The sequence below is a fragment of the Triturus cristatus genome, chromosome 12, assembly GCF_964204655.1.
Source record: "Triturus cristatus chromosome 12, aTriCri1.1, whole genome shotgun sequence".
Classification (NCBI taxonomy): domain Eukaryota; kingdom Metazoa; phylum Chordata; class Amphibia; order Caudata; family Salamandridae; genus Triturus; species Triturus cristatus.
The window spans coordinates 862,421,418-862,449,347 of NC_140595.1; the positions used below are offsets into that span (position 1 = coordinate 862,421,418).

A 27,930-nucleotide genomic window follows, 5' to 3' on the forward strand; every position below is an offset into this window, starting at 1 on the left:
GACACTGCACTTCCATGCTCTCAATCCTTGGAACGTCCGTCACTCCAAGATGAACAAAGATCTAACAAAATCCTGCCTCTTCCCTGCATCGACATCTTCATTTGTGGTAACATATTTAGCTGAGGCTCATCTCCCGTTCTGTGACTTTCCTAAAGACATGTTTCTGCATTTCAAATGGCAGCTTGTCATCTTCTATTTGTCAGTAAAGACAAGCTGGGCACTGCAGACAAGAAAAAGATCTACACAACTACTCTCAGTTTAGTTCATTATAACTCATACCGGAGCATCTTCTGTACATTTTAGTCTTTTGAGGTTGTTGGTGTTTAGGAGAACTATGAAAGGCCTTTAATTGGACTTCGTCTTCACCACTTTCTTAGGATACACTGCAATGAGATCATGGATACATTTCAATACATATAATACAAGAATGTACTTGTGCTAATGCTTTTTTCTATTTAAGTGTTCAAACTGCAAATAAAATAAAATAATAAAAAAAAAGAGATCATGGATACTGTATGCTAATTTGTGATAACCAAGGATTTTTAATTTTCTGGTATCAACTTGGGTAGGTTACTAATAACAACTTTAGATTCACCTGAATTGCACATTTGAATAATCGAAAGAAGTGGAACTCTCTGAACAATCAAGGTCTAAAGACCATTACAAGAAGAAATTATTAAAATCAACTAAGATAAAACATATAACAACATGCTTAGTATCAACACAAAAACTAAAGCAAATACATTTAGATCTGTAATCAACTTCAGAATTTTTTTTTATAATTATTTTTTTTATTATTTTTTTTATTATTCCATTTTGCAAATAGTAAAAACAATGGATATACAGATTTAGACTTTTCTACTTTATACATCAAAGGGTATCCACAATCATAAAAAACACAGGTAATAAATTCATTCTCATGATCATCTAGAAAAACAAAAAATGAAAGAATCAATAAGAATATTGTTCCTGGAGTCATAATATGCTCAATTGAATGTATCTGTCTGTTTGGATTCTAGCCAGTATTCTGTGCATTCTTTTGAAAAGTTCCTTTTCATCTTTGTGGCATTCACGGCTGGGTTGCGGTTTCTCTCACGGGTTTGGGATGCTGCAGATACCCTCAGGATTTGAGGAGGTAGGACTGGTTATTGAAATAGTGGACAGAGATTGACAGTGCATATTAAGAGCCATTTTTCATGTTCACAATATGTAATAAAGGTGTACTGGTGTGGGTCATCTCATGAATTCGCAAACTTTTGATATGGCTGAAACACTTCTCACATTCCTTGCACTTGAACAGTTTCTCTCCTGTGTGAACTGTATGATGATCCCTCAGGTGCGATATCCGCCTAAAATGCTTGCCACATTCTGAGCATTTGTAGGGTTTCTCCCCTGTATGAATCATCTGATGGGTTAAGAGAACAGACCTGTGAGTGAATTTTTTTTCACACTCCACACACTGGTATGGTCTCTCCCCCGTATGGGTTCTCTGATGTCTTTTAAGATGGGAACGGTCAAGGAACCGTTTTTCACACTCAGTACACTTGTGTGGTTTCTCCCCAGTGTGGTATTTCTCGTGCTGTCTCAGGAAAGACCTGTGGCTGAAATGCTTACCACATTCCAGACACTGGAATGGCTTCTCACCAGTATGGACCCTCTCATGAGCGCATAGATCGGTTCTCCGAGCAAATCTTTTCTCACACTCTGTACATTGGTATGGCCGCTCCCCAGTGTGGGATTTCTGATGTCGTCTCAATTTTGACAACTCACTAAAATGCTTTCCACATTCATTGCACATGTGGGGTTTTCCCCTGGAATGGATAATTTTGTGCCTGCCTAGAGCTGAAGAACAACTGAAGCACTTTTCACACACTGTACATTGGTATGGTCTTTCCCCTGTGTGTAATCTACTATGGTCGAGGAGTTGTGACATACGTCTGAAGGATTTACCACAGTTATTGCATTCATAGGGCTTCTCCCCAGTGTGGGTCATCTTATGCCTGTCCAATTGTGACCTGCTGGAAAAGCTTTTTTCACACCCTGTACATTGATAATGGCTCCCTGCCATGTGTGTTCTCTGATGTAGCCTCAGCTGTGATGTCTGATTAAAGTGGAGGCCACAGTCTTTACACTCGTAGGACCTTTCTCCTATGTGGACCAACTCATGCTTGCTCAGACTTGAGCTGTTAGCAAAGCTTTTATTGCAGACCATACACTGGTACGGTTTCTCTCCTGTGTGGGTTCTCTGATGATCCATCAGAGATGATGACTGTCGAAAAGATTTACCACATTCCATGCAGAAGTAAGGTTTTGTTCCAGTATGTATCATTTTATGCTTCAACAGTCCTCCGCTGTGAGTAAACGTTTTCTGACACTCGGTACACTTGTAGGGTCGCTCCCTTAGAGGCAGTATCTCCCCTGTGTGAGATCTCTGATGTTCCCTCAGGTCTAATGTCTGCCTAAAATGCATCCCACACTCTGTGCATGTGTGAATCCTCTGATGCCGTTTCAAACCTGAGCGGTGAAGAAATGTTTTGTCACACCTCATACACTGGAATGGACTCTTCTTTGCACGGGGTTCACGATGCTCAACCAATAATGAGGCCCACTGGACGCTGTGACCGCTCTCTGTGCTTGTGTAGCCATTCTCCCGGGTGCGGTTCATTTGATGTGTACACAGGCCCAAACTTTGATCAAAATATTTTTCGCATTCTGTGCACTGATGGGGACTTATAATGTCATAGACCCTCTGGTGCACACTCGGGATCCTGGTTTTGTTAGGCATTCCATTCTCTGTCAAAAGAAGCAGAAATCTATGTATTACTGCGTGCCTTCAGACAGGTAAGACGAGTAATGTGTAAACCAATAGATGTTCTCTTATGCTGCACGCATTCTTGTGCGGTTCTAAGCCGATGCATTTTTCTCCCTGTTGCACAGTTAACAAGTCAAACTGAAAACCAATATTTCAAAATGCAGAATAAGCAAAAGTACAAAATAATGCAATGAACAGCATAAATAGAAATGTTTGAATCCTCGCAAATAAGGAAATCTAAAACTATGTCCCTGCTCGTAATATCTAGGATAATTAAAAAGGACACATTTCTAGTGGAAAATATTCTTTTACATTATACTACTTCCAGTCTTGGGGCGATTGAACTTTGAAGCAGTAAATGATAACATACAGATGTGAAAGATCAATGTGTCTCTATGTATAAGCCACATTCACATGGCTATGGCTATTTCCTGTATGTGGGACCCAAGGAAGACGGCAATGCCCTGTGAACGATGTACACAAGGGCAGAAAGTACATAGTTTGCAGCAATTTCCTATATTGAATCCAAGATACAAACAATAAGATACATCTAGAAACGTCTACTTTTCTGCATTTTAATAAATGTGTGTGTTAAATGTTGCTTCTTTATTTATATGCACTTTATTAATCTATTAATATTACATTTTCTAAGCAGTCATGGACCACCCGAGGATGTGTCGCAAACCCCAAGGCATCCCCATACCACAGGTTCAGAACAACTGTAATAAGACAGTTCAACTAATAAATGGTCTTGAGATAAGGATCTTGAAAATTGCAAAGATAGGAACATCCTGAGCATGGCTTCCAAGAGTGGAACAACAATAATACAATTTATCACTACAGAGACCTCTATTTCGCTGATTTTCTGAAATGGAAAAGCACATACAAGATATTCAAGTGGAAAGTATAATTCACATAAAAGTGTACATTTCTTTCTGCAAATTTGAATAGATGTCAATGCAAGCAGTCTAAGGCCTAGTTAGGCTATCTAAACTATGTCTAAATTGGCATTATTTTCGAATTAGTAAAAACAATTGAACAAGCATATGTCAGCTATATCAATCTGGTATATTGCGGTCATTCTGGGAGCTGGAGGCTGACTTTTCTATCACACAAAGCCAGATTCTTTAAATCTGGGATTTTCATGAAATAGAGTTTGAAAAATGTACACTATAAGGGGATAATACAGCTAATCAATTCGAATAATATATAATAAGATTTCTGAAAATATTGCAGAAATTATAATAGAAAGTACTTACAAGGAGCTTGATGTTTTAAGATAAAAAAATCTGAAACTGTAGCATTTTTGACCCACAAATGGTTGGTGTTAGGCCCCTTCCGAAGGAACGGCCGGGGGATTCCAAGCCTCACAGATGAGATCCAAATGTTTGCCAAAAGATGCACACCAGCTGCAAACTGGGAAGAGATAACCACAAACATACTAGCCTTAAGTAACTACTGCTTTAGATTCTCAACTCGGAACGCTACATGCCAGCTGTAAACCGGAAACAGATATCCACTAACATACTCGCCTTAAGTAACTACTGCTTTAGAATCTCAGCTCAGGATATCATCTTTGGCACCATTGATGTATTTCCCAGATCATGTCACTGTATTATCTTTCTTGTAGAAACCTTTTTGGACTATTCAAATTGAAATCTGCTTTTTATCTAGTCAAAGGTAGAAGAGGTGCTCATAAATTCAGATGTATTTGAGATGTAGTCTCTGAGTTAATGACCCAGTGTTGGATGATAATGCGTAGTATATTTTTTTCCTGTTGTTTAATGTTACTTGTTCTATGCTGTATTTGGTATGGATCATTAAGATGTAGTAAATCATATGTATTCAACTGTATACTTTTTTTATTTACCACTTTTTTCCTACGTTTGTGTATTTATCACTTGATCAATAAAAGAGAACGATCCCAATGTTTCACAACAAGTGGCTGTCACTTGAAGCATGCCCTGCTCCCCACAGGCACTAGCAAGGTGCAACCAAGTCAGCCTTTAGCCCACAAACCACATATATCTGAGAGTGCATGGGGTTCCTGCTGTCCCGCCAGCAACGTGTAACTGTAACCAATAAATGACCCTTTAAATGGCCTGATGAAAAATTTAGCGGATGTGGGACATCCATCACAGAGCAGCGGATGTCCTGTCTGCTCCATTTGGTGTATCTATGTCTGTGCACTCTAAAGGGGCAGACGGCATGCCAGCCAAACTATAACTCAGACCCTATGTATTTCCCTAATTATCGCTATCTCTTATTAACAACTATATTGTCCATGTACCAAGGACAATTGGCCACAGCGCCTCACACATACTTATCTGTCTCTGATGTAAGTTGCACATCAAAAATGAGAGCAAATTTATGCTTGCAATTACCACACTGACGAACTGCTGCAGCTGCAAACCTCTCATTAGAATGTGCTAAAGGAAGAGATAAGGTCTTTATGACAGATCTCATTCTGGGACCCTGCCTAAGGGAGTTGGGAGGAAAATCTCCCTGGAAGTGTCATATGTCCCATGCAGGCTCATTGTCGTTCTCCCTATGTTAGCATGAGCACGTTGCATACTGTCCTCTGCTTTGTGCACGTTACTATACAAGCCTATTTTGCTTTGTGCCACACTGTACTTTCACACAGAACGTGTTGTTGTTTTCACATTCTGTTCTTTCCTGAGATTTAGTCTGCACACCGTAGACATGGTCAAACAACAATGCCCCTTGTTAATTTGTTCTGGTCAGGTCTCAGCACCTAGACAAAACACACAAATGCAGCTGTTGTTTGGGAACACGCACTTTGTCATATAGATATGTACAGAATAGGTAACAACACACTTGGAGAGGGATCTTTGCAGGAAAGAGATCATGACAACACCTGAGATGTAGAACTTTCATCTGTGCATGCTAAGGTACGGGGTCTGCAGCAAAACACCCCAAGATCTTCTGATATATAATTGCTTTGCTTCTGTAGAAGGGGAGGTTAGGCTACCCTGTCTTATATGATGACAGCTCCTTTTATGATTTACAGACTACTTACTATGCGGACTGTATCTGTGTTAGGCATTTTCTTACTCATTGTGGCACGTATACATATACCAATAGTTTTAAACTTTTCTCGTGTCTCTGTCAGATCTTATTGAGGACTAGTAAGAGTGTGAGAACTAAAGGGTGTGTCCTGCAACCATGATTCCTGAGAGGGTCGGAAGTGTTGAGTTCTGGGGTGTCGAATCACTTGTTCCTCTGCGAGTGAGTAGGAGAGCAAGTGAGACACTAGTCGGTCACGAGCTCATGGATACTCAGGTGATAGGATGACTCAGTCCCTGCCTACTAAGAATCTATGATCCCAATCTGTGAATCTGCAGAATCCCTGCAACAGAGAAGAGGAGACAGGTGACCAGATGGAGATGTTTCAGGTTTGGGCAGAGTCAGTGATGGGCTGAGGTGAAAGCAGAAACCATTGATAAAAGGGAGAGAAACAAGGGTGGGGACTGGGCGGAATGACATGTTTACTGATTATTATGGAGGAACCACCAGATCCAGGCAGAGGGCAGACCACTGGTGTGATGAGCAGAATCATAAACCAGCAACATGAGCTATGGACTGGTAGAAAAGAGCTGGGGAAAGGTGCCGGAGGAGTGGAGTGTCAGAGAGCGAAATCAGGGAGGCGAGACAAGAATTGACAGTGCGCACATAACTGAGCACAAACACACATGTTATGGACTAGATGTTAAAAGTGAAAGTGTGGCAGTGTTGGAGAAAAGGGGTCTTGGCATGTAAGTGTTTTGAATCCATGGTGAGAGGGTGAGTTTGAGTAGCTTTTATTGTCAGAAGGGGAAAGAGGTGGAAACTGATAGCAGAAGCACCAGAAGTGGAAAGCATTTACGTGGCTGGGCTTATCCCTCTAGGTGTCCATGATTGTGAGCACTTCTGGGACTTCGCATAGTTCTGCACGACAGCTGCTGGGAATGCTCCTGCTGCACATGTGCACGTAGGCTTGAACAAGCATCAGATCCAGCACTTTGGCCACTTCTTGTGCATTCTCTACCTTCCCACTTGCTGGCACGAGTGTGTTAGGCCAAGACTAAGATGACCACATCCACTTTTAGAAATGGGGCCCTTGCCTACTTCAATTAACTCTCACTCTTCAGATTCAACAAACTGTTGAAGAGAAATGGCCCAGTGAGCTCTCCGGACACCCCTGAAGACATCTTACCCTGAAGGATTGTTGCAGAGGATGTAAACCTTCGTGACTAACTTTTTAATATCTAGCATCAACCCCCAACCTCAAAATGTAATACATCAGACTACTTATCAATAACAACTTCAATTTAGCACACCCTGCCAGCTATCGATTAATAGAGCTGCCCTCACCAAGATCGACCATTTTTTATTTCAAACAGGATTTCAACTGGGAAGAGGGACTAAATGGGCCCCATTTTTCATCAGGGATTACTGGAAGACTTTGGTGGAAAGAAATTAAGTTGTCACAACTCTCGTAATATATCCAACCTATTCCTGGTCTTCCATGTAACAGGAAATGCTTTCCATACCATGCAAACTCTTCAACGCATCTTCCCTCATCTAGGTTTCCCATAGACGCTACAGGCCACCATCGCCCATGTCATATTTCATTAGGACAACACAGATTCTACCTAGCGGACACATGCTCTTAACACTGCAAAGATTAAAAAATGTGTTGGTGAGACAACACCTACACCTTCACCTAGGTTTACACATCACAAAAGCATTCCAAGCCCTACGTTGGCAACCAATAGTCTGCACTACTCCCTGAAGGCAGCCTGCCCTGGACAGAGGGAAGTCTATTGCAAGGGCCTGACTTTTGAATAAAAGACACAGAGATACTCACAGAATGCTCCACTCCAAATGAATGAGAGCACTTATCATGCAAACACTGCAGAAAAGTTATTCTCTGATAAAACTGCTCCCCATTCTTGCCTAAAAGTAGAAATGTATTGGTGGAACCTTAGAGGCAGCAGAGCTATGGAACTTCTAGCAAAGCTCTCCTCCAACAGATGAAGGGTAGCAAACACACCAGACATTGGCAACCTTTAACCAACACAAGAAGCACACAGAGAGTACACTCCAGATCCTAACCACCCTACAACCAGAACCAAATCTCACTTAAGAATGGTAGACACAATCACATGTACAGTTATCTATCATTCTCCTTCGCTTCCCTTCACTCCACTCCACAAATGCAAAGTTACATGTTTGCAGCAACAAGATATCACTTCTCACAAATGCCACACAAGAAACTCCCAACTTTTACAAAAATGTGTAGCTCAAGAGGAGTGTGTGTGTGTGCGCGCGCGTGCTTGTGTGTCCGTCCCCATTCTCCCTCCCCCTCCCCGCATGTAAGATACAGGATTATTATTTAGGGTGGGTGGCAGTCAACTTGAAGGAATAATCACACCTCTTGTCAGGGTGAACCCTCAAAGTCACTGAATTAACCTGAATCCTCTTGCAGCTAGGGAAAGAGCAGTGAGGCTTAACACAGGGCAATGTGCAAAGTATTATGCAGCCACGATGGAGCTCTGGTGAGATACAACAAGTGAATTACTTCCGGTGAAAGTCTGGAAGTCAAAAAAGTTCAAAAATGTTTTTAAGTCCCAATGCAGAAAGGAAATTTGTCACTATTTAAGAAATAAAGATTCCTCCTTGAGCTGGCTGCAGCTGAAATTGTAGTTGCCGCTGTGGAACCGAAGCGCGAATACTTGCAGCAGGCTGGTCCCACGGGAGCTATGGATCTTTTTTAGTTTAACTTTTCCAAGTCCCAATGCAGAATGGAACTTTGTCATGTTGGAAGCCTTGGCCAGGATGCTGATTTCTTCCTGCAGGTCCACCTGCAACTCTGAAGATCTTGAGTAAAAGTTTTTGAAGGTTTCTAAACTTTGTTCTGGTGCCCAAACAACCACAGGAGTATAACTCTAAGACCCCCAGGGACCTCAAGTGAGGCACTCCAAGAGTGCCCAGCAGAAGGCAAAATTAAAATCCAGTCCATGTCCAATTGCCACTGGTCAGATGGGAACTTTGGTGGAAAGGTCTCTGGCAGCTTGCAATGTCCCTGTAGCCACACTGGAGGTCAGCAAATTGCCCCTTGGAGTCTACTTATTTGTCCCGGGTCCTAGGGTCAGTCCTTCAGGGCTTCTTTCTGGTCAGACAGCAGGTCCAGTGCTCTTTTGTTCCTCTACAGGTCCAGAAAGTTTTACGGATGGTACCAGGGATGCCACATTTAAGCCTGCCAACCACTAGTGGGTGGGGGCCAGTGGTGACTCCTGAGCAGTCACTAACCAATGAGTAAAACGTTCCTGGGGGCAACCCTACTAACTTTTTAAGTAGTTTCTGTTTGCCTTATTGCGAACGGATCCAAAATGGCTCGGAGGGTTGTGTGTGTAGGGAAGTGCACCATGATAATCACTAGTGTCCTCTCACATCTAATACTAAAATCCATTTTGAAGCAGGCCCTGTACCCACAACAAACCAGGAGACAGAAATCTGGTAAGACAAAAGAAGGGTCCTGCAGCACCCAGAAAGGGAGTGCCCAAGAACTGTCCTAGTATCCTGGTTACTCCCTTTCAAGTGTGCAAAAGTTCTACATGTGGCTCAGAGCGACCTGCTCCACCCCCACCCTTCTTCTGAACTCAAATGGACCATTTCTGCCCATTCAGGTCGACCTGTCAATCACAGTGGCCTATTGTGTGATTCCTGGGTGGAATTTCACACCTAAGGAGTTAGCTGAGAGTAATGCTAATTAACCTTATGAAAGCTGTGGAATGTGAAAGGTAGCTTACTAGAAGTTGCACTTTCAATACATTTAATAACAATTCTACTTTGCCATTAGATCTGATTTTTATTAAATGGAAAAATAAGTCTTTGAATTGTGTCTATTGCTTGTACAGGTCAAGCATAGTTTAAACTTTAAATTGTATAATCTATACTTTTTCAATGTGCCAGTTACCGCCTGACCCGTGACAATGTCCTTTTAGGCCTAGTCACTGCAGAAACAGGTCATTGTTAATGTCTTAAATACTACACACCCTACCTTGTTGGTAGTAAGGTGTACTTTTTTTTTTATCTGTTTTTATTGACTATTGTTAGAAATGGTATTTCTGGTTGGCTAGGGCTTGCGCCAAAGCCAGGCAGAAACCACCACTCTAGTCAGGGCTGGGGAGTTACACGCCAAAGATAACCCCTGCTCACCCCTTTGGTAGCTTGGCACGAACAGTCAGGCTTATCCCGGAGGCAATGTGTAAAGCGTTTGCGCGCGCACACAGCAACAACACCCTAGGCCCACCACAAAAGAAACTCCACACAAGGTTATATATAAAAAATAGCCTTTGTATTATAATGAAAACACATTAGATGATAATCACATAATTTACACTGTGCCAACTGGCACTGGGAAGAATTTTACAAGGGACTATTTACACGGGACAGGGCCACATGGACCACTGTCAGAATCAGCACAAATCACCAATTGTACATGTATAACATATACTAACTGTAATACAAATTATCACGGTAGAGCACAACCAGTAACTACTGGCGCAATAATGACCTCAGCATTATCACAAGAGAATCAGGTATAAAACCTATCCTGTATACATCACAGGGGCATAAACACATTATGCAATTTCTCACAAGTCTAACGCATTAGACTTTACCTCCTAAGTATAACTACACTAGGGGCGTACATCACACAGGGAAGTATAATCTCCCTAACATCAACCTAAACAGGTAAAACAACCTCCTATGCAGAAATCCTATCTAGAGGTATAAAACACAGGGTGCGCAAAACATGCTACACACAGTACATTTCCTAACACCAAACGCATTAGTATATAAAGCACAATAACACCTAACAATCCCAACCGCCCCCCCCGGCCACCTGACCATCGCAAAGGAGGGGCTCAATGGCCCTGTGTCCCAACAGTCAGGGCGCGCTGCAAAGGCCGCGAAAGTCAAGGGTGTGCACTTTTGCGCAGACCTAAACGTTGCAGCTGGCACTAAGTGCTGCGCAGCTGTGAAGATGAGGGGCCAAGGAGTGCATCTCACTCCTAACTTCCAAAGACATGTCCCCAAAGCACTGCGGGCTAAATGATGCAGCTGCCCACTATTTGCTGGGCAGCTGTAAATATCCAATGAGGCCTGGCACCACTGTGCCCTTTAATTCATTGAGCCAACGTTGGAGCCACCCGGGGCTCTAAAACAATTAAGGCGACAACTGAGGCAACCACGGGTTCCTCTGGCCCTTAAAACAAATATGCCACCCTTCCTTGGAGCCACCGAGGCTCTAAGAACAATTATGCCCGTGTAGGGGGGGGGGGGGGCGACCTGGCGAGAAATGAACATGCCCACCATGCTGGAGCCACACAGGGCTCTAAAAATAACCATGCGCCAGACAGAACTTGCCCCCAAGCCCCACTGGGGCCCATAACTTCATAAATACTGTCCCTCTCGTTAGAGCGACCCGCTATCAGACGGGGCCGCTCTGACTCTGTGCCTCCACCAGGCACTGCAACAAGGAAAACCCGGAGCCCCACTCACCGGCTGTGGGCAGGACTCCTCCGGTCGTTGCTCCTGGCTGCAGCTTCCTCTGCAGGCGGGGCTGGCAGCACTCTTGTGGCGCGGGGCTTCCCCTCACTCTTGGGAGCCCCGCGCTGCCGGCGGCAGCGTCGCTCTTCACCCGGGCCCCCGCCTGGGACCCGGGGCTTGCCTCCATCAGGCCAGCACTCAGCGGGGATTCCCTCCCAGATGGGAGCCACGCGCTGCTCTCGCTCTTCACCCGGGCCCCCTCCTGGGACCCGGGACTTGGTTGTGGAGCCCACAAGGCTCTGGGGGCATTTTCCTCTTCCCCTGTCTCCGGGAGGCGGGGTGGGCTCCCGTCCTCCCTCCGACCGTAAGCTCCGGGGCTGCAGCTTCCCCAGAAAATGGCCGCACTTCCGCTTCCGTCCCCGCCCACAACCAGGGTGGCCGCGGACTCGGCGACGATTTTTGAATGCGGCTCGGGCCGCGGCGGTGAAATGCGGGGTGGGCACCCGCTTCGACTATCAGGGAAAAAGCGCCACGAGGGGTAGGCTCCCTCCAATTTTGGCGATAAAGCAGGGTGGGCTCCTGCTAGTTAACGGAACCAATAACGGAACGCCACCAATAAAATAGATAAATAGCAAGCGGGGTGGGCACCCGCAACAGGACACAATGCGGGGGAATCCCTACGTCGGGATTCCCTCAGAAGATCGCAGCCCAGCGCTGCAAAGACAAGGCACAGGCTCCCTCTCAAATCAGAGGGGGCCAATTAAGTTGAAGCGCTCCCAGGCGCTAGAAGGATGCACAGGTCCTGGGGCAAAGAGAATCAATCCAAAAAGGTCCCAGGAGTCCCTCAGGCATCCAGGGGCTGGTCAGGGCCCAGGGAGGCAAGCCTTCCCCTGGGCCCCAGCAGCAGCACGCCCCTGGTAGATTCGAGTCCAAGAACAAGAACATTTTCATGGGGTCACATCCCCTCTTTTATACACAGAATCCTTTGTCTCCAAAGGTGCAGGGGAGGGGCGGACCAGATGCAACTGGTTCCTGAGCACTTTGTTTTGCTCAGCCCCTCTCCGTATTCACAGGACAGGCCAGGGACATCAGACGCACCACAGGGGGCGGAGCCAGCATTGTGTGGGGAAAGCCCAGCCCTATTCAGGTCCCAGGTGTACTCCTCCCTGCCATCAACATGCAGATCTCCCCACCCACCACCGGGGCAGACCCATCCTGACTCCTGGAGACAGACACACCAGCCAATCACAAGCCAGACAGTCACTGCACATTTATGTCAGCGTCTAAAAGTGGCACTTCTACACTAGCCACAGTAACGCCGCACACATCATCGCGCAGAATTTAATCTAATGAGTTTGCACATACCAAACTCGACCCTGCACTCCTCTCACATCAGGACTTAGCACAGTCACTCAGATCCCCCATGCATTCCTATGGGAGGGCAGGTCAGTCTCACTAAACCATACACAGAGCGCATGCGCTTTCCACTGGGACACAGTGTGAAAGCGCCTAGAGGCTAAAACCACTAGTACAACACAGGAAAAAGGCTAGGATAATGCAAAAAGTTCTAGGGGTGAACTTGCCAGAAGGGCAAAGTCCAACAACTATTAGTTTACATTTGCATGAACGCGGCTCACTCCTGTACTGAACCATGCATTAGAGCAAGTGTTACTGATAGAAATACATATCAAATGCGAGAAGGTAGAGCTTTGTAACAGTCCCTGAGGTGCTTGTCGCACCAGAATGTTCGTAAGTCCCATGAACAGCTCAGACCATGAACATAGCAAATTACAGTACAATGCAATGAAACACAGTTACATCAATACACCGCATGAGGTCTCCCAAGCGAATCAATACGGACTTCTAAACAGATATCAATGAAATGAAACAGTTAAAAACCCAACAACCTCAACATAGACCGGTGCCATTATGAATGTGCCTATCCCCACTACCCCCCTGTTTCCCCTCCCCCTCCCCATGCCACTGTGCAGCGGCTTAGCTGTTGCTCCCAAAAATGTATCTAGCTGCGCTCTCTCATGATGCCTGTTTAGGTATTGGTCGTACGTGGAACACCACGATCTTGCTCCAGCAGAGCTCCCATTTCCTGTCCTGGATGTGTATCCCTCCCCTCAGGTCGTCTCCCTGAGCCTACCTCCTCGGTTCGCCGGAGCGCCTGGAGCAATTCCTCCCATTGTGCAGCTATGGGCGTCTTCCTCAACCCCAGGGTCTCCTCCTGGCGAATGCCGGTTCCCTCCGCTCCGGCCCACGCGGAAAGCGAGCACCTCCATGCCTGTGGATGGGGTGGGTCCTGTGCTTTCCACCTCCTGGTCAGAAGTCGCTTTGCGACCGCAAGCCCCAGGTCGAGAAACCGGGACGTCACTTTGGTGGTCGGGGTTCTGTGGAAGTGGTGCAGCAGGTAAACTGTCCAGTCAAAGGGTATGTCGCGTCCTGTACTAATGCGCAGTGACTCGCTGATTGTGTGCAGTATGTGTGTAATTTGCAGCAACTCCACAGCATGTGGACTAGATCAGCCCCCGGCTCGGCGCATCTAGGGCATACCGCATCAGTGCGGTGAAAGTATCTGTTGAGAGCCGAGGGGGTTAGACAACTGTATCTGTCGGAGGCGCATGTTTCTCGGTATGCGTACCGGACCTTTCAATATTCGTTCCCACTCTTTATCCGCCAGCTGTCTCCCCAGATCTAGGTCCCATTTGCGTCGGAGAGGCTCTAGGGTGATCGCCGTGTGTGTGCGTAGTGACGCCGCGAACCAACGGACCAGGCGTCTGCCTCGCCCCATGACGTGCAGATGCTGTATGGTTAGGTGTTGGCTGGGTTCTGTGGACATATCACCCCACTTAGCGGCCAGGGTCCTGATTAATGAACGGTGAGTTAAATATTGTCCCGGTGGCAATGCCCCGTCCTCGACCAGAGAGTCATATGGGAGGAGTATGCCATCTCGGTGCAGGTCGCCCAAGGTCTGTATATCTGCAGCCCGCCAGTTTGCAAGCGCAAGGAAGGTGAGCGATCCTGTCCCTCTAGGGGAACCCTCCAACGGTATTGCCGGCACGTATGGGTCCAAAGCTCTAGTGAGGAATAAGCTCCTACGGTAACATCGGGATGCCACCGTGAGGAGGAGCGGGGTCGGCGTCGCAGACTGGTGGCTGGGTGGAACAGCACCAGCAACTGCTCCAAAGAGTGTGGTGGCAGTGTGGATGCGGTGTCCTCCCGACCCCTATCCGCCAACCAGCGAGCTATCCACTGCAGCTGGGCCGCTAAGTAGTAGTGCTCAAAGCAGGGCGCGGCCAGGCCACCCTGGTCCGTGGGGAGATAGAGTTTCGCTAGCGACATCCTATGTCTACTGTTCCCCCAAATGAAGGCTCTAAGTAGTTGCGACAGTTTAGCAAAAAAGGCAGCAGGGATATATAAAGGTAGGTTAGCGAAATAGTACAATAACCGTGGAAGGATCACCATTTTGGACAGCGCTACTCTACCCGTGACTGTTAGCGGCAATGTGCCCCAAAAGCGCACCTGTGACTTAATGGCCGTGAAGGCTCTGCCCAGGTTACCGTCAAATAGGTCTGCCGGCTGACTGTAGATCCGGAGTCCCAAGTATCGAAATGTATCTCCTCTCCACTGTACCCTAGTACCATTTAGGATGAATGCGAGATCCTGCCGCCCCTCGCCGAACGCATAGAGGCAGGATTTACTGGCATTCACCCGAAGACATAGTGGCAAAGTTTTGCAAGGTGCGGGCCAACTGGGGGGGGGGGGGGGGGGGATATCGTCTATGTCCCTCACATACACCAACGGGTCGTCGGCGTAGAGCGACACCTGGTGCACTGCATCCCCTAGTGGTATGCCAGCCCCCAGTGCTTCGCGTAAGGTCGCCGCCAGGGGCTCCATCGCCAAAGCGAATAGGAGCGGCGAGAGTGGGCACCCCTGCGCGTGACAGGCTCCCACCATAAGTTTCGGACGACAGGGTAGGATTTAGATCCACCCTGGTCAGGTCATAGGGAGTATATGCAGAACTTATTCCAGGAAGCCTCCAGGCCAGATAAATGCCTGAAATCTGTTAAAGCTGCTACCGCCCCTCCAGGTCAGTGTTTTCGTCCCTCATATATAGCAGCATATCATCTGCATACAGGGAAACAGACAATCACTAGAAATGTGTAAACCTCAGTAATGACCGCCTTGTTGGATCGTCAGTGCAAATGGCTCCAAGGCTAAAGCGGATAACAGAAGGGACAAGGGGCAGCCCTGTCTGGTGCCCTGTTCTACAAGCAAGGCTTGGAGATCACCGATCCAGTTCGGACCCGGGCCATCGGTTTACTATATAATAGCTTTGTCCAATTGACAAAGGCCAACCCAAAACCCATACTAAACAAGGTGGCACACAAAAACTCCCAGCGGAGCGAATCAAATGCCTTCCGAATATCCACAGATATGACCAAGGAGTCGGAGGGAGTCGCTCCCGCTGATCAAAATATGCAGCAATTGAAGAATATTGGGCAGGGTGCTACAGGTAGGTATAACGCCGGTTTGGTCTGAATGCACCAAGGTACACGTGCGGCAAAATCTGGTTCCCCAGCACCTTACTCAAGAGAAAAATGTATCTTTATCGTTCTTAGGAAGTGACACAATTGTAACCTTGCGTAGAGACAGCGGGAGAACTCCCTGTCTCTGGGACTCGTTAAACATGTTGACCAGCTTAGGTCCGAGATCTGTGGCATATATAGCATAGAATTCTTTGGGTAGACCATTCAACCTGGGGACCTTACCTCTACCCATCTCTTTAATCGCACCCGCACCTCTTGCACAGTAATATCTGCACCCAATTGATCCACCACAGGGTTTACAATACTAATGGGGATGGTCCGCCAAGTAATTCAAAACATCCTTCTCACAGACACCAATACCTGCGGAGTACATGTCTCAGTAATTATGGAGGAATATGATATTAATTTCCCCCTGAGTGAATACATCTGGTCCTGCCGCATAACGGATCTGGAGAATAGTATGTTCCCTCGTCTCCTCCTGTAGGAGCCAAGCCAACATATTACCCGCTCTGTAATCGTACTGCTGCAGGCGCTCCATCATGGTATGTAATTTCTCCCGTTCACCGAGAGTCCTTTCCCTGCTCTACAGCGTCATCTCTAGGTCATGAGGAAGTCCATCCAGAAGTAAATGTGCTTGCAGCCCCATCTTGTTAGACATGCATTATCCTGCACCATTACCTTCATGGCTTACCACTCAATCCCCACAGAGGATTCCACATTGTCAAGCCAACAGAGAGTGTAGAGGATGTGGCACAACAGCCTGAGCTGCTGCCTCGGAAGCTGGGGATCCAGGTTGGCATCTCGGCGTCGGCTCCACATCCCGATTCTGGGCAAGTCACTTACTCTCCCATATGCCCATGGACAGCGCCTGGATATCCTCACGGGAGACAAGCCGCGCAATATTAAACTACAAATTATAGAGAGCAATTTGCTTACACAGAGGCCTGAAAGGTCAGGTCATCAAGCAGAGTCGGGTCCAAATGCCGACCTCCGTGGCAACCACCAAAAGGAACACAGCAGGGGGGAGTGATCAGAATAAGTTCTCTGCACCCAGCACGCTTGCACAAATCGTCTAGCAGCAGAATACCCAATCCAGTCGCACCTCCATGTCATTGAGGCCAGACCGAAAGGAGCACACCCGGGCCTCTGGGTTTTGTAGTCTCTGCCAGTTTATGCGTCAGGGCAGCACGTAGTGGGGGGATGCGACTGATCCAAGAAGAGGTCTGCCATGCAGTTGAAATCTCCCCCACGATCCTCAGGTAAGGAAGCATCAGCGGGAGGAGCGGCGCCAGATTAGACAAGAAAAAACGTTGGTCTACTGTCAGGACATATACATTAAGCAAAGCAACATCTATACCATCCAGCCGGACCAACACATAGCGGCCTTCAGGGTCAATAATTGCCCTATGCAGCTGAAAGGCCATCCTGGGCCTAATCCCGGGTGGTTGTCTTCTACAACATTCTTGATAGCTACTCTTCCTGCTGTCCTGCTGCCTCCACTTCTTGGTCCTCATCTCAAGCATGACATCGTTTGCAGGCAGATACGTTTTCACAGATTCTTATCAACTCCTCTCCTGTTCTCCTCGCAGACCCTAAATCCGCAGACAAACAATATACTTCTTGTCTAAAATTGGCAGCTCATTGCCTAGTTGCTGAATAATCCTTCTGCCTCTTGGTTCTCTGTTGCGCTTAGAGCCCAAAAACAATGCTGCTGGAGACAAGAACACAAATGGTGTTCTGGATACTCTGAAGCCGAAGGCCCAGCATACAAGAAATGCATAGCAGATTACAAAGCCTTGATTTTCAAACAGAAATCTGCGTACTTTACTAGTAAAATTGAAGCTTCTAATTACTCCTCGAACGGTTTTTTCCACGGTCAAAAAGCTCACCTCGGATCTCATTCTCTAATAATTCCAGTCTATTTTTGTGCAATCTGGTGGCCGATTAGGCGATTTCATCTCAGATATCTATTCTTTGCCGTGCGGGGTCCCTCAGGGATCCTCCCTTAGTTCTACATTGTTTAATATCTACGTCACTTCTCTGGCATCACTTATAAAATCTTTTGGACTTTTGCTCACATCATATGCGACGACACACAAATTGTAGTCGCATTTGACTCAGATATCACAGGTACGGCATCTAAGTTCCAGGACTCTGTTGGACCCGGCCTCGTGGCGTGGTCCTTAACCCCCTGGATTGTGCCCGTTCCCCGCCCCGGCCGTCACGGGCCACCCGTCTGAACTGCACCAAGGCCCTTCACCCGGAGCTGCACGTGGTCGCATACTCCTCGTGGCTCCGCCATCTTGTTGGCCTCCACGTCACGCCGTGCACCAGCCGGCGCGACCCCGCTCAACCCGGCCTCGACCCCAGCGAAGCCCCGACATCGAGGCACCATGAACTAGCCAGGGGGTGCCGCAGGAACCATTCATCGCCCCCGGCGGAGGACAGTATCGATGGGACCCCCAACTGTCCTCCCCTCTCGAGGTGTGATCGCCCTGCAACTCCCATGGGCCTGGCGCCTCTCCTGCTGGGCGTCTGGCCACCTCCACCCGGCCACTCCGCCCCCTCGGGCGCATAGGTCCGGACATCAAAGGGCTCCAGACCTATATCTGGGGCGACCCCACCACAGCTCGGCAGTTGTATCCCGGAGTCGAGAGCCCTGCTGATTGAATCGCGGCTGACCCTACGGAGAAGAACTCTTGTCGGAACCATCACGAGCCCTGCTGACTGCGTCGCGGCTCCTTCTTGTGCACCCTTTCTGAACCACCTGGAACATCGGAGCCCTGCTGACGCTGTCGCGGTCCAACCTCGCTGAAACCTTCCTCGGAGCCCTGCTGACGACGTCGCGGCTCGAGCTGAGCAGAAACCATCTTGAGAGCCCTGCTGATTGAATCGCGGCTCTCCACGAACTGTACGCCAGAGCCCTGCTGACGCCGTCGCGGCTCGACCCCTCCGAGATCGGAGGTCCTCCAGCTTGAGGATAAGAACTGGGACCCAGGTACCCTCGTACCGCACTCCTGCCAAAGACTGTCCCGCTACCCCTACCCTTCCAAAGAGACACTGAGACTTTTGGTGGATCCCTCGATCCCTTCGTGTAAATATTGACCTCGTAACCTTTTTATTGCTGATAAAGAATTGCTTGTCACCAGACAACCTCCTTGAGTCCTGTGTGGTGGTGTTACTGTGCTAGTACGTAATAGGAGAAGGATCTCACAGGGGACTTCTCGGCAGCGCTCGGCTACTTCGTGCAGTGAGAAGGGCCCCCCTTGGTGGTCTCACCGACTCCTCGGGGTCCGCCCTCCAACATTTGGTGGCCAGCGACGGGATCCGAGCCGAACGCAGTACGTACCAGCCAGTACCCACTAGCTACTCATCAAAACGAATAGCATCATGAGCAGCCAGGAAAACAACGCGACAATGGAGTTCCAGCCCGAACGGCTGGAAGAATATACGCACAAAGAACTAAAACAGTTCTGCAAAGACAAAGGCATTGCAACCACCAGCCTAGGTACCAAAGAAGAGATGCAGAAAGCTCTGAGGGCATGGTTGGAGGCCGGGGCAGGCCCCTCCCAGGAAGAAGGGCCCTTGCCCCTGACGGAGACCGCAGCAACCGCACTGACTCCGGCAACCGGAGGAAGAAAGAGCCTAGAAACCGGCCTCTCCGAAGAAGAAATACGAGAGCGGGAAAAGGTCCGGAGCCACGAGCTAGAGCTCGCCCGACTGCGGCTGGACGGCGAACTCCAGCTGGCAGAAAAGAAACTGGCCCTCGAGCAGCTACGCCTTCAAGAAGAGATAGAAGAGAAGAGACGACACCGGGAGTTGGAGGAAAAGAAACTAACTCTTGAGCACGAGCGCAGTCTCAAGGAACTCGAGATCAAGGCCAAGAACGGAGGGACCGACACCCCCAGTACTAGAGACACTCTACCGCCTTCCGAGGCCAAGGTACATATCCCGAAAGAGGTCGTCAAGGAGTATTACAAGAATGACGACATCCAACAATGGTTTAAGGCCTACGAGGTGGCCATGACCTCCCATCGGGTGCCCCGAAAAGACTGGGGCGCAGGCCTGTGGGGGCGATTCCTGAGTGAAGGACGGGACACGCTGCTCCAGCTACCGGAGGAGGTGATGACCTCCTACGATCACATGAAGGAGGCCCTGCTCACCCGCTACGGGCTAACAGCGGAAATGTACCGCCAGTGGTTCAGAGACTGCAAGAAAATCCCGGGTACCACATGGGTGGAATATGTGGACTTTTTCAGTCGGGCCCTAGAAGGGTGGATCAAAGGAAGCAAAGTAACCACCTACGGGCAGCTGGTCGACCTCATCGTGTGGGAACATCTTTCCAACAATTGCTTCGTGGAACTGAGACAGCACCTCCTCGACAGCAAAATGACCGACCCGCGAAAACTTGCCGTCGAGGCCGATCGATGGGTCAACTCCCGGGTCCCCCGGAGCTCAATGGGGGAGTACCAGAGGAACCCCAACGGACCCCCACGCCAGCGCGGTGGGGGGGGGAGGGCCGAACAGGAACCGAGACCCTCCCGCCGGAGCCCCCCTCGAGGGCCACCGCAGCCACATCTCTCCCCGAGCCTAGCCCGAAGGGTGTGCCCGGCCCGACCCGGACCACGGCCACCAGTGACCTGCTATGGCTGCCAACAAACCGGACACTTTGCCAGCGATCCGGCCTGCCCTCTGAACCGAAGAAACGGGGCCGGCGGGCCCCCGCCCCGGCAGCTGACAGCCGCCGCCTTGGGGGGAGGAGAAGAGGGAGGCCCTCGACCGAGAGAACACTGAGTGGGAGCCGGCAGCCATGTCCCTGGTCTGCCTGGGTAGCCGAGAGATGGTACCCTGCGCCCCCATCCCAACCAACACCCAGAAGTACCGGCAGCAGGTCACGGTCAACGGGCAACGGGCCGAAGCCCTTCGCGACACGGGCGCCAGCATCACCGCTGTCCGCTGCCACCTGGTGACCCCTGAACAGATTCTACCGAATGTGCTGTGCCCCGTACGGACGGCCGACAACAGTGAAAGCCTATGCCAGATGGCCCTGGTCCCCTTCGAGTGGGGAGGGGTGACGGGCCTGCTGAAGGTGACAGTGCGCGACGACGCCCCGGTCGACTGTCTCCTGGGGAACGACTTGGAAAGTTCCCCCTGGGCTCAAGTAGAGCGACGAGAGCACCTCCGAATGTTGGGACTGGCTGATTGGGCCTGCGCCATCACCCGGTCCATGACCGCCCAGGCCCCCCGCTCATCCTCGACCTCCGGGACCACCCAACCCGAGGGGCTCACACCCCCTCCCACCAGCAGCGAGGAGGAGGCGGACACCGACCCTGGGCCCAGCGAATCCTCCCCCGAAGAGGTGGCTTCTCCGAGCGTCCTACCAGAGCTGACGCAATGGCAACACGAAGGGGGCCCCACCCGAGAGCAGTTCCAGCAAGAGCAACAGTCCTGTCCCTCTCTCGAAGGGGTCCGACAACAGGCGACCGCGCAAGCCAACGGTGACCAGACCGGCACCCACTGGATCTACTGGGCCGAGGGCCTGTTGTACAGTGAACAGAAAGTAGCCGAACTCGGGGCCAGCCGCGTGTTGGTGGTCCCCCTCCGCTTCCGGGAGTTCCTTCTCAACCTGGCCCATGATGTGCCCCTCGCCGGACACTTGGGGCAAGACAAAACGTACAGTCGTCTGGTGACCCACTTCTACTGGCCCCGGATGCGGAGAGATGTGGACAACCACTGCCGGTCCTGCCAGACCTGCCAAGCCAGCGGAAAGACGGGGGGGTCGGGTCAAGGCCCCCCTCCAGCCCTTTCCCGCCGTCAGCACCCCGTTCGAACGGGTCGGAATCGATATTGTGGGACCCCTGGACCCCCAAACCGCCCTGGGCCACCGCTTCATCCTGGTCCTCGTGGACCACGCCACCAGGTACCCGGAGGCGGTCCCGCTAAGAACGATAACGGCCCCTGTGGTAGGCCGGGCCTTGATGGGGATCTTCTCCCGAGTGGGATTCCCCAGCGAAGTGGTGAGCGACCGCGGCACAAACTTTATCTCCAGGTACATGCGGTCCCTGTGGCAACAGTGCGGGGTCACCTACAAGTTCACGACCCCCTATCACCCTCAGGGGAACGGACTGGTTGAGCGGTTCAACCGAACATTAAAAGGGATGATCCAGGGCCTGGAAGAACCCCTCAGGCGGAAATGGGATGTCCTGCTGCCCTGCCTCCTGTTTGCCTATCGGGAGGTCCCGCAGAAGTCCCTGGGGTTCAGCCCGTTTGAACTATTGTATGGACACCCGGTCCGCGGACCGCTCAGCCTGGTCAAGGAGGGCTGGGAGATGAAACCCCGAGGCGCCCCTCCTGACGTCTACCGATACCTCCTGACCCTCCGAAACCAGACCCGCAAGTTCCGAGCCATGGCCGAAGCCAACCTCGAGGCCAGCCAGGAGGACATGAAGCGGTGGTACGATCGCAACACCTCTACTGTAGAATTCGAGCCAGGTCAGAAAGTATGGGTCATGGCCCCGGTCGAACCCGGCGCCCTCCAGGACAAGTGGACCGGGCCCTTCAAGGTGGTGGAGAAGAAAAGTCCCGTCACATACCTGGTCGATCTGGAGTCCCCCCGGAACTCCCTCCCCCTCCGGGTCCTACATGCTAACAGGCTAAAACCCCACTTCGCCCGGACCGAACTGAGCCTGCTGCTGGCGACCGACGAGGGGGGCGAGGACGACTCCGAGCCCTTGCCCGACCTCTTGCAATCCGACATTCACGATGGGTCGATCGAAGGGGTCCAACTCGCCTCGTCCCTGACCCCGGAACAGCGCAACGACTGCCAGCAATTACTGCGGGACTACGCAGCCCTCTTCTCTCTCACCCCGGGGGTGACCCACTGGTGCGTCCACGACGTCGACACCGGGGAGAGCCCCCCCATACGACACAGAGCCTACCGGGTGCCTGACCGAGTGCGGGCCTGCATCCAGGCCGAAGTAGCGAAGATGCTGGCCCTGGGGGTCATCGAGCCTTCCGACAGCCCGTGGGCCAGCCCTGTCGTCCTGGTGCCCAAGGCCGCAGCTCCCGGTCACCCCCCGGAGTTGCGATTCTGCGTGGACTACCGAGCCCTGAATGCAGTAACCAAGACAGACGCACACCCGATACCCCGGGCCGACGAACTCATCGACCGCCTAGGGGCCGCTCGCTACTTGAGCACGCTGGACCTCACCGCCGGGTACTGGCAAATCCAGCTCACCCCCGGCGCACAAGAAAGATCCGCCTTTTCGACTCCGGATGGGCATTACCACTTTCGGGTGATGCCCTTCGGAATGAAGAACGCCCCGGCCACCTTCCAGAGACTGGTGAACAAGGTTTTGGCCGGGCTTGAGGCCTTCAGCGCGGCCTACTTAGATGACATTGCCGTGTACAGCAACCACTGGGCCGAGCACCTCCGTCACCTGAAGGCCGTCCTGGCCGCCCTCCAGCAGGCCGGGCTCACAATCAAGGCCAGCAAATGCCAAATCGGCCACGGATCCGTGACCTACCTGGGCCATCAAGTGGGGAGCGGGCAGGTGGCCCCCCTCCAAGCGAAGATAGAGGCCATCAAGACCTGGGAACCCCCCACTACCCAGACCGCTGTCCGGGCCTTCCTGGGCCTCACCGCATACTACCGGCGGTTTATCCGGGACTATGGGAGCATTGTTGGCCCCCTCACAGAGTTAACGTCCAAAAAGCAGCCCAAGAAGGTACACTGGACACCCCGCTGCCAAACAGCCTTCGACACCCTAAAAACAGCCATGTGTACTGCTCCGGTGCTGCAGGCCCCGGACTACCAGAAGGAGTTCGTAGTACAGACGGACGCCTCCGAGTATGGGATCGGGGCCGTCCTATCCCAAGCCGACGAAAAGGGGCTCGACCGACCAGTGGCCTTCATCAGCCTACGACTACTGCCCCGAGAGCAACGCTGGAGCACTATTGAGCGCGAGGCCTTCGCTGTGGTGTGGGCCCTCAAGAAGCTCCGGCCCTACCTCTTTGGCGCCCACTTCCGGGTCCAGACCGACCACCGGCCCTTGCAATGGTTAATGCGAATGCGGGGCGAGAACCCCAAGCTGCTGCGATGGTCCATCTCGCTACAAGGGATGGACTTTGACGTCGAACACCGGCCGGGCAATGACCACGCCACCGCCGACGGCCTGTCCCGCTTCTTCCGCCTTGACGAGGAGAATCCCCAAGGAGATGGGTGACTCTCCATGCCTTCGGCTGGGGGGGGACGCCTGTTGGACCCGGCCTCGTGGCGTGGTCCTTAACCCCCTGGATTGTGCCCGTTCCCCGCCCCGGCCGTCACGGGCCACCCGTCTGAACTGCACCAAGGCCCTTCACCCGGAGCTGCACGTGGTCGCATACTCCTCGTGGCTCCGCCATCTTGTTGGCCTCCACGTCACGCCGTGCACCAGCCGGCGCGACCCCGCTCAACCCGGCCTCGACCCCAGCGAAGCCCCGACATCGAGGCACCACGAACTAGCCAGGGGGTGCCGCAGGAACCATTCATCGCCCCCGGCGGAGGACAGTATCGATGGGACCCCCAACTGTCCTCCCCTCTCGAGGTGTGATCGCCCTGCAACTCCCATGGGCCTGGCGCCTCTCCTGCTGGGCGTCTGGCCACCTCCACCCGGCCACTCCGCCCCCTCGGGCGCATACGTCCGGACATCAAAGGGCTCCAGACCTATATCTGGGGCGTCCCCACCACAGCTCGGCAGTTGTATCCCGGAGTCGAGAGCCCTGCTGATTGAATCACGGCTGACCCTACGGAGAAGAACTCTTGTCGGAACCATCACGAGCCCTGCTGACTGCGTCGCGGCTCCTTCTTGTGCACCCTTTCTGAACCACCTGGAACATCGGAGCCCTGCTGACGCTGTCGCGGTCCAACCTCGCTGAAACCTTCCTCGGAGCCCTGCTGACGACGTCGCGGCTCGAGCTGAGCAGAAACCATCTTGAGAGCCCTGCTGATTGAATCGCGGCTCTCCACGAACTGTACGCCAGAGCCCTGCTGACGCCGTCGCGGCTCGACCCCTCCGAGATCGGAGGTCCTCCAGCTTGAGGATAAGAACTGGGCCCCAGGTACCCTCGTACCGCACTCCTGCCAAAGACTGTCCCGCTACCCCTACCCTTCCAAAGAGACACTGAGACTTTTGGTGGATCCCTCGATCCCTTCGTGTAAATATTGACCTCGTAACCTTTTTATTGCTGATAAAGAATTGCTTGTCACCAGACAACCTCCTTGAGTCCTGTGTGGTGGTGTTACTGTGCTAGTACGTAATAGGAGAAGGATCTCACAGGGGACTTCTCGGCAGCGCTCGGCTACTTCGTGCAGTGAGAGGGCCCCCCTTGGTGGTCTCACCGACTCCCCGGGGTCCGCCCTCCAACAGACTCTATGCAGGCGGTTAGTTTCTGGATGTCCTCTAATTGTCTGAAGCTAAACTCAAGCAAGATGAAGGACCTGACTTTTGGCTCTTCGCCCTTTTTGTGGTCCACCGGCTAGTGGCCCTCTGGTTTATGCACCCTCTTGACCCCTATGAGAGCAGTCAAAAACCTTGGTGTAACTATCAATGACAAACTATCCTATCTTGACCAGGCTAACTCGGTCACCTCTTCTGCCTTCTAGACACTCCGGCTGATCAATTTTTTTTTCACAGTCACTTTACAGAAATCAGTGGTTATGTCTCTTATCTTCTCTAAGATCGATTACTGTAAAGGCCCAAGTCATCCGGCAGTGGGGTGGGGCACGCCGGCCTGATCACTAGTAACTCAATAGGTAAGTGCAGAGTATGAGCCGTATCATACAGTGTTAACCAGGCTGCAGACTGTCCTAGAGGCTTCAGGTCCTGCCCCACAGCAAAAGACAATTTCACAAGTGGGGGGGGGGTCCCCTACACAATCAAGACTGCCCCCCCCCACTCCCCTCAGCACTATCAGCGCACCCCTAGGGTCATAAGTCCTCCACAGTGCAATCTATCCAGTCGAGCAGAAAGTGAGGGGGAATCAACGGGGACTCTTCTGACCCAAAATTGAACCTTTTGTGGGCCGTGTCTGTCCCCGTCTCCAGGTGCCTCAATGGGTGTCCCAACGGTAATGAACGACGGTGCGGGATCCCCAAATTGTCAACCCTAGCCACTCGAGTCACCTCCGGTTTATGGCGTGGAGGAGATGGCCCACCAGTCTAGTAGGAAGGGCGGAGCATGTTCACTGTGGCCCCAGTGACTTCCAAATGTTTGCATTAAGGGAAGAGAAACCTCCAAGCAGGGGGAGCGCCAGGTTGTGCTGCGGCCGATCTTGTCGCCGGGGCCTATTCCCGGCTGGGTACAACTTTTAAAATCTTTGCGGCCTCCGTTCCTAACATAGTGCTGTCATCTTGCTTGAGTCGGGCACCTCTGCCGCAAGGGCTCTGCGGATCACCGCTGCAGCAGTGTACCTGATGCAGCGTCCGAAGTCCCCAGAAGGCTCTCAGTGGTCCAGAGGTACGCCGGGGGTCTGAGAGATCAAGTGTGGGGACTGCAGGAGGCTGGGGGTTGACGATTAGAGAGGAGCTCGTGCCATCTGCGTTCTCACAACATGGCAGCTATCTCTGCCCCCCCCCCCCACCCCCCCAATCCAGTTCCAGGTTCTATGGGCGAACGCCATCAACGGAGTGGTCCCAATGCAAGGGATGCTGGATGCTGGATGCTTAAGATGCTGGGGATGTTGGTCCAGTGATGGTGGCCTTCCTGGGGCCACCCCTTAGTTCACGAACATGCTTGGAATGACTTTGGCCACAGGGGTCAATGTCACTCAGAGTCCGGTAGAAGTCCAGCCAAAAAAACAATTGCCACTGGTCTACTGTTCTCTGGTTACAGCAAAACCAGCTGTTACCTTTAACTGAGGCTAGTGTCTGTCTTGGGAGAATGAACTGCACTCCGATGCCTCTCCCAGGGCCAGCAGACTTAGATGCATCTTTTGAGCGATGACACTCGGTCTCCCAGGCTATGCCTCGACTGTAAGTAGCAATCAAGCGATTGTGGCTACCAACTGACCAAGGCATGCTTTTTCAGCTTTTGTGGCCCTGAAGCTGTAACAGGAACTTAGCAAACTGACTCTTGAAGTCACTTCTTCTTTCAGAGGTTTTGGGATGATGCTTCCTCAATCAGGGCACTACAGGCACAGTCCTCTCTTTGCTAGCCCAAGGAGCAGCAGGTGCAGTCCAGTCTTTTGTGCAGCCTCTCTTTCCCGGATCCAGGGAGCAGCAGCGCCGTCCTTCTTTGGTCCTTTGTTCAGTGTGATCTGAGGTCTGGGTGCCAGAGGTGCCATTTTTTAATGCCCACAACTTGACCCTGGGGCATGCGGTGACTGCTAGACAATGAGCTCCTAGGTCCTCCCTCCTGATGATCACATCCTGCAAAGAGTGGCATCTAGCTATCCCAGAATGCAATATTCTGCCCACTCCCAAGATGGAAGAACCCCTCTGTCCTTGTGTCGAGCTTGGTAGCCCACCCTAGTGATGTGGCTACCTAAGGGCTACATGCCCACAAGAAAACTAGTTTGGCAAATGTTTCCCTCTCTCTGTCCCGGACGCCAACAGGTCTACCAGAACAAAACAGCAGCTCCTCTCGTGTGTGCCCAGCGTTTGCCCTTCAAAGGCGGGTTGCCCTTTGAATCTCACCTTTTGGGCTCACCCCATGCTAGGCGGTCCAGCCAGGAAGGGTAACACCTCTTCCAACTGCAGGCCCTTTGTGTAAACTGTCACTGGAATACTTGGGCAACAGAGTGGCAATTTTCTAAAGTTGCCGTTAACATAAAAGGTACCTTAAGTTTGAATTGGGCATTAAGTTGGGTTTAATTTAACGATTATTTTGATACCTTAAAGCACCAATTTTAGTAGTCCCATTCAGAGGTTGGCAGAACTGACTTGTCAGCTTGGAATCCTGTACTCGCCAATGGGGCTACAAGCCTTTCTACAACTAAAATAACTATTATGGGGTTTTTACTGTT

The 27,930-nt window shown here is 51.1% G+C and overlaps 1 protein-coding gene across 5 annotated transcripts in view; it reads right to left on the bottom strand.

The window, feature by feature from the left end:
• Positions 1–556: 556 nt before the first annotated feature.
• Positions 557–27,930, bottom strand: part of LOC146783131 (uncharacterized) — a 160,369-nt gene continuing 132,995 nt past the window's right edge. For all 5 annotated transcript variants that reach the window (XM_085639295.1, XM_085639296.1, XM_085639292.1 and 2 more), the window contains one exon: positions 557–2,793. In XM_085639295.1, coding sequence (XP_085495421.1) covers positions 1,181–2,793 — 1,613 coding nt within the window. In that variant the 3' untranslated portion in view covers positions 557–1,180. The remainder of the gene's footprint in view (positions 2,794–27,930) is intronic.